The sequence below is a fragment of the Humulus lupulus genome, chromosome 5 (genome assembly GCF_963169125.1).
Source record: "Humulus lupulus chromosome 5, drHumLupu1.1, whole genome shotgun sequence".
Classification (NCBI taxonomy): domain Eukaryota; kingdom Viridiplantae; phylum Streptophyta; class Magnoliopsida; order Rosales; family Cannabaceae; genus Humulus; species Humulus lupulus.
Genome location: NC_084797.1, coordinates 220318007 through 220325864, shown reverse-complemented (window position 1 = coordinate 220325864; position 7858 = coordinate 220318007). Strand labels below are relative to the sequence as shown.

General features: G+C 27.3%; 1 protein-coding gene across 1 annotated transcript; it reads right to left on the bottom strand.

Annotated features, from left to right (window-relative positions):
• Nucleotides 1-1463: 1463 nt before the first annotated feature.
• Nucleotides 1464-6447, bottom strand: LOC133779963 (uncharacterized). Its single transcript, XM_062219854.1, has 9 exons — nt 6301-6447; nt 4112-4213; nt 3729-4016; nt 3608-3646; nt 3427-3513; nt 3251-3340; nt 2760-2802; nt 1612-1724; nt 1464-1508 (listed from the first exon to the last, which is right to left on the bottom strand). Exons 1-9 carry the CDS (start codon nt 6445-6447, stop codon nt 1464-1466), a joined length of 954 nt encoding a protein of 317 aa, XP_062075838.1.
• Nucleotides 6448-7858: the final 1411 nt, after the last annotated feature.

Below are 7858 nucleotides of genomic sequence, written 5' to 3'. Positions count from 1 at the left end.
ATACAACATAAGATCTTTATATTACATCCTTATAATAAAACTATACTTTCAAGAATTTTCTAAACCTCACAAAGTCATACCTTCAACCTAGAACCAAAATGATGAAATCCTGAGTCTTCTCTCTAATGTCTATCTCCAACAACAACACCAAGAGTTTGGATACTTAGGTAGATTTTGGCTATATATTGGCTTGATGGGGTTCAATATTTCAGCTATAGTAGGGTTTAGAAATGCAATAGTGTTTAAGGAAAAATAAAGAAAATAGAAGAAAAATATCCCGAGCACTATAAGGACTAGTGTTTCGGCTATGGCTATGTAGAGTGTTTATGGAAAAATGGAGAGAGCTTTCTGGAATATGGATTTCAAAATTATGAGACTTTTGAGAGCTTTTGAGTGTGAGAAAAATGGTGAAGGGTAAGTCTCTATTTATAGGCTTCAAACCCCAACTCTCTCCCTTGATTTTCTCCACACTATTCAACTATTAAATTTTTAAAATCAAACATTCCCTCCACTATATGGTTTTTTCTAGCCTAGTCTTACTCCCTTCTTGTTGCTACATCATCTCCAAGTATGCCACATAGTCTTCATTAAGTTCAAACTTTAGTCAAAGTCCAAACTACTATCCTATATCTCATAACTCTGGATCATTCTATAGTAAAATTAACCTAACTAGAGCTGTAGGAGTCAGATTTAAACTATTTTTATACCATTGGAAAGATGATTCAATTATCTACAACTTTGTAGAAATACTAGTTTTCCAAAATCATAATATAACTAGGTCAAAACTAGGTCCGAAGTTACAGCACCCTAAAGTTATTACGAAAACTTCCACAACACCAAAATATTGATTTTGTGACATTTGAAAATGTGACTATTGTATGTTTTTAGTAATATTTATAGCTTTTGTGACATTTGTAGCAAATGTAAAATATGCCAGTGTGAGTAAAAGCTAATGACATTTTCAAATGTAACTATAGTAATTTTTTAAAGACATTTAAAAATGTCACTAAATGATAATTAATAGTATTTTCAAATATCACTATATTATTTATTATAATAAATTTTATATTTATTCTTTATATTAAAAATAATTTTAGTGACATTTGTACAAATGTCACTAATATAGTTTTGTGACATTTGTAAACATGTTATTAAAGTATTTTTTAAATATATTTAAAAGAATATTAAGCACATCTTTGACATTTAAATCATCCGTTTTATTTTGCATGTATTAAAGATTTTTTTATTTTGAAATATTTTTATACAAATTTAACTTAAAAAATATTCACAATAAATATATCCTAATAAACAACAAAAAAGTCATATAAATATTGTCAATAATAAATAATTGTAGCAAAATAACATTTCTTAAAACAACAACAACAAACTTCTATGTACAAAAACATTGAAATAAACACCAACAAAAAAAATGCATACATGAGTTTAATTTCTACAATATAAAATCAAAGCATCGAGTCACCAAGTTGTGTATCTGATTCCCTTGGAACCTGCAAGAGAATAGCAAGCATATGTAATTATTTGTATACACACATATATATAATGACATTTTATATGGAAGACAATTTGTTCTAATTTTTTTATTTAACTTACCACAAATGTTGTTGGCCATGCAATAGGCGCTCCAAAAACTTGACCAATTGTCTTAAAATATCCATATGATTTAATCAGTTGTTCGTCAGACTTAATAGGAACTTGTACTATAACTTCAGAAAAAAGAAAAAAAAAAGTGATAACTCTATGGTATAGAGTTATTTTTATTAACTTTAAACTTGATTTTTCGTGAAAAGAGTAATGAATGTGATGTTGTTTGTAAGTTTGATTAGTTTTTATCCTTCTTTTCTAGTTAGTGTACTAATTTAGGAGTCTTTTAAGTTGTTAGTGTTAAATGTAATTAATTAATTAATTCTGTTTGTTTTGTTGTTTAGGAAAATAATTTTTGAATTTCCAAGGGAAAGAAAGGAATTCGAGGCCAAAGTGATCACTAAAGCTGGAAATGCTTCTGATTTGCTAGAGAACAAAATGCTATAGCATTTCTGGGTACTGGGAAATGACGTGGACAAAATACCAGCAGGAATTTCTTCATCTAATTCAGCGCCTATGTGGCAGTCACTTAAAATTATGTCAGCTGGCTGATGTGGATTGGACTAGTGGGCTTTCTAATTAGAGTAAATGAAATTGTACCCTGGAGATAGAGAAGAAAAGGAAGTACCAGCCACCAACATGATTCAATAGAACACATGTGTGCTGCTGCCGTGAGAGGGGAAAAGTAAATGCAGATAGATATACACAGAAAACCAAGTACCCATAAGAGGATATCCACGAGAAAAGAAGGAGGAGGATGAAAGCATACTTTGATTCTACTTCTTCTTTTCCTTTTCTGTAGTATATACTCTTAATTCTATATTTTGTGAAACTGAAGTATTAGTCATGGATGAACAAACTCTGTTTTGGATTGTAATTACTGGTTTGAACATGAGCTAAACCTTTTGAGATTTGAATAGCTATGAACCACTATGCTTGTGATTAATTAATGTGAATGCATGAGTTTAGCAATTTTTCCTTTGTTCATTCAAGTGAGCTTACTGTTATTTAATTGTTATTAATTGGCCATGAGTAACAATTTGCTAAGCTAGATTTGGTTCTGGAAAGGATAAATCTAGTAGATATATCTTGGATGATACAAGAGAATTTCCATGTTTAGGTTGTTCTTAGTAAGTAAGATAGGAATATTTTATTACCTTGCATAACTTGAGAATTGATGTTTAATTGATGTTCTGCAACCTGATTAAATATAGGAATATATTAAATTAAGTAGTAGAACATAATCAGTGCGTTTTGGAAAAATCTCACGAGTAATTCTAGAATTCTGTTAACTCTGTGCAACTTTGCTGAACAAAATGCTGTAACAACTGGACAAATTAGACATAGGGGGGATTTAGCTATTCAAGTCTATCATTCCATAGATACTTTTTCTTGCAATTATTTTTCCAGTAATTGCAGCCACATTTTAAGTAGGTTTTATTTACAGTCATTTAAATTTAGATTCATTACCCAATCATTCCCATATTTTCCATTTATTTTAAGTTGTTAATTAGTTGGCTTTACATTGAATTTTGTTTGCAATCCCTGTGGAGACGATCTTACTTATCATTATATTACTTGTGTAACTGCGTATACTTGCGTATATTAATTTTCACAACAAAAAGGATCCGAGCTTTTTTCCTCCAACTTCTTTTGATGGATCTCTACTTATAACGATACCAATAGCAATTGTTTCAGGCTCACTGGTGACACTTTTAAGATTAACTACTTCTCCAACCTGCATGTATTATTTATAAATGAATAATTTCAATGGTGGAGGATGCACTTAAATAGTTTTTAAAAATTATAATATAGTAGTAGTACCTCAACAACAGGAGTACCATATGCTGAAGATGAAAACCATAGTTGATGTTGAGTTTCTTTGTTATGTAAGGTACTAGCATTTATGGCCTACATATATAACAATAAATTAACAAAATAACTATATATAGTTTATAGGTTAGTAACTTAAAAATCAATAAAATAAAATAAAATAAATCTTAACCATATGTGAAGATGTAGCATTTTCATTACAATGTAAATGCTGCACATAAATAAATTTAATGTAGTTAGTAAAACTTATTTTCAATAATCAAAATAAATGAAAAATTAGTAGTTTGACTAACCTGAAGTGATATGTCATTGCCATTATTTTGCATGCTCAAAATAGTCTTAGTATGAATTTGAACTTGAGATCTTAGATCATTTATTTCTGACTGTAGAGTATCTACATACTTATTTTGGTTTCTTCTCCAAGTTGATTTATCCTTCCACACATCAGATGGGCAAACACTAAATCCATACATGCGAACTGATCCATGTTTTTCTTTACCCATAACTTCAGAAAAAACGTCATTTTTACTCTTTTCTTTTGATGCATCTTCATTCAGTTCTTCTTTCTCTTGTAATTGTAACTATCGTTGATTTAATATTGTAAACATGTAAGTTAAGATTAAGCTAAACTAGCAAGCAAGAAATAACACATTAATTAAGAATAATTGGATCATACCATTGCTTCTTTTGTTTTCTCATTAGCAATGCTCTTATCTTTTTTTGAGTAACATATTTTGAACATGGTTGCACATGTTGGTGTACTTGCACCATCCTTTTTCTACAAAAGAACATATTGTTTTAATTCAAAAGCAATGAAATTTACCTAATTTTGAAACAATATTCAAATGCTAATGTTGAAATACTAAATAAATTTTACCTATAATGCTCTAAGTTGAGCAAAACTCTTTGTGCCAGTTGTATGGTTGTATTTTTTTTCTGCACGACTAGTCTTGTTTTTAGCACTCTTTCTCTAAAAGAATATTAAAAATTAAAATGTAGTTAGTAAAAACTTCTTGAAATATAATAAAAATAATGCAAGTTAATAAAAGTTTGAATGAAAAATACCATTGCATTTTATGTTGCCCAATATTTTATTAGTTCCTCCCATTGGTCATCATATACTTGTTTGTCTTTATATTTATTTTGCTCCTCAAAAGATAAGTGCTCCAAATAATAAGTTTTTTTAAGATAAGATTTCCAAGCTCTAAGTTTCCTACCAAAAGTTCTAAGTTTCCTACCAAAAGTTCTGAAAGTCCAATTCTTAGCTTGAGGAGGAATTTCAAATTTTTCCTACAAGAATTAAAACAATGATCATTCACAAATTTAAATATATTAGGTAGCAATAAATACAATAAACAAATATTGAAATTACATAATACCTACTTCATATTTTAACATAAAATAACAAATTAAATAATCATGAAAACAATAATTAATACATGTATAATTTTCCACCTTCCATGTTTGTATTTAGCAGGTCCCTCATGCCAAGTTTTATAATTAATTGGAGCATTTTTTCCATCTCTTACTAATGTCCCAATAAAGCTTGAAAGTTTGCTTGCACTTTTATCATAGGGCTGTCCAAAATCGTTGCATGTGATTTTTATCTTCTCTCCATCACGGTTCCCCCATATTTCACGCATTTGTGTAGGACCTCAAGTTTTCTTTTCACCATTATCATTCATCAACATATTTGTAAATGATTCTATATTATCCTGTGAGGCTAATCTACATTGCATGTATGGATCCATAGCTGTTTTCAATATTCAAAAAAATAATATACTAAACAAGATTATTTTGGTATCTTCTAAACTTTTTTTCTTAACAATATACTTATATATATATTTATACATATACATACACAAAAACTCTATCAATATACCTTATGACACTATCATAGGTTTGGCCACCTGGCTGTTGATTGCATATCAATTAAAAACTTTAAAATGTTAGCTATTGAAAATGGTTATAGAAAGCTTAGTTCTTTGTGATACTCACATAGAGATCAAATAGTTTAGCAAAGTCTAGATATGTAAATTATTGGGGATTTTGAATGAAATCATATACAATAACTTTACTAGTGTTATATACTTGTTTCTTCAATCTGAATTATTTGGAATAGGGTCATTGTTTGGAGCTGCAATTTACATAATTAGGTATATATATATATATATAAATATAAGGAAGCCTAAGATTAGATAACTGATTAGATTACTAATATATTAAAGTTTATAAGCTTTCAGCCTAAGAATAACGTTATATGCTAGAATAGTTATTGTTATTCAATTGGCTATAAAGTTATGTATTTAGGGATGTGTTCAATGGGGTGGGAGCTGTCTTTATCCACCACAGGAAGCTAAGTTTATGGACTCTAATGTAATTTCAACTTTTCTTCATGCATATAACGGATTGAATAGTTAAAAATATGAACTACATTGCTCCATTATTTTTTGGATATAGAGGCCAAAATGCAGAAATTTTATTTGAACAATGTAAAAAACACAGGGCAACTCAAAAAGGTATCAAACCATAGTTGGCAGATTTTGAGTTCATGTGAAATTAAACAACATTTTCCATATAGAGGTCATACAATTTTTTTAATAAAAGAAATTGATGCATAAATCCAAGCTAATAAGTATTTGTAAGAAGTCAAATTGAGAAGAAAAAAAAGTATGTGCCAGATGATTGGGGAAACGGGATGTGCAGGGGTAGAGGCAATGAATATTTACATATGTGAGAGGTATATATATAATTATACATATATATATGATGTTTATATGAGAGAAACGGTTGTATAAGGTAAAAATTATAGATCATAAACATTACATGCATGAGATGAATCATCAACAAATTTGATTATAGCACTTTTGTCGCACCTTCTATGCAGTCTTTGTTCTCACCATTAGCTTTCCTATATCCTTTTGCAATCTTGAGATGGATTTGAAAATGTGAGGTATTGTTCTCATCAATTTTTCCTTCTAAAACAGTATACTTTGCAAAAACAACCGCCATTTTTTTCATAAATTTTCATTTAAGCGCTTTTTTTAAAAATATATACACATTAAGGAGAGGTGGTTATATATTTTACTTAAATTTTTATAATAAAATCATTACAGTTTATTTTCAAACAATTTTATATATTTTTTAATTGTTATAAATATATGGTATTATATAATATTTTTTAGAATAATTTTATAATTCTCCCTATAAAAATGGGAGTTCAATTGACTATTTCTATTGAAATAGTATTGATACACTTATAATTTTTAAGAAAACATAGACGTGTAACACAGAAAAATAGTATAAATCTTTTTTTTTTTTTTGCATGTTTAACGATAGATATTTTTCTTGTTAAAAGAAAACTGATATTTTTTAAAATATATTATATATATATGATAGTATCTTATTTTTAAAATATATAGTTATTTAATATTAAATAAAATTCAAAAAGAAAATTTTTGAGTTCTGATTTCTTATTATTAACGTATTTATTTTAATAAAATTCAAAAAAATATCACATATTCACTTTTCTTTTCTTTTTTGTTTAACGCTAGATGTATTTTAAGAATCTATAATATATATATATATATAATAGTATCTAATTTTAATAATATATATTTCTTCAATATTAATGAAATTTAAAAATAAAATATCTGCATCATAATATCTTATTATTTATTGATAGAAATATATATCTTCAATATATATCTACGTTAAATTTTTTTGGTTTGTAATAGTATGTATTTCAAAATTTTAATAATAAGATATTTAAAACAAACCTTATTTTTTAAAATTTAAATTTAAGCAACTTAAAAAAAATACTAAACGAGCATAAATATCTATATAAATATATATATATATCATTTTGCATCTCTATTTCTCTCATTCTCCCTCTAAGGCTCTTTAATATTAGAGAACATGTATTAATGCTCTCCAAAGAAAAACACTCCACAATACTTCTTTGTCAATTTAGGAGGGAAAAACAAATTTTTTTAAAGGTAATTCTTCAACTTATGGTTTTTATTTTATTTTATTATTATTTTGGTATATATAGAAATATAAGCTAGAAAAGTTGGTATTGGATCTTGAAATTTCCTTTTGAGTGTATGAAATTCAGATATTATTTATTCATCATTTGAGCTTATCAACAATGTTGTGTTTATTTGAAAATTTTGTATGACATGTGTTTTTTTTTTCAAATAAACTAATTTTTATATTTTTTATAGGTATTAATTATCAACTTAAAAGATAAATTATGGATAAGAGTTGGATGAACCAATCTAGATTGAGCGATTCATATCAAGAAGGAGTTAATTTATTTCTGGATTTTGCATTTAAAAATGCAAGTCATGAAGAAAAAATTATGTCCTTGTGTAAAGTGTGTCCTTATTATACCTGTTACTCAAAAAATAGCATTTGAACA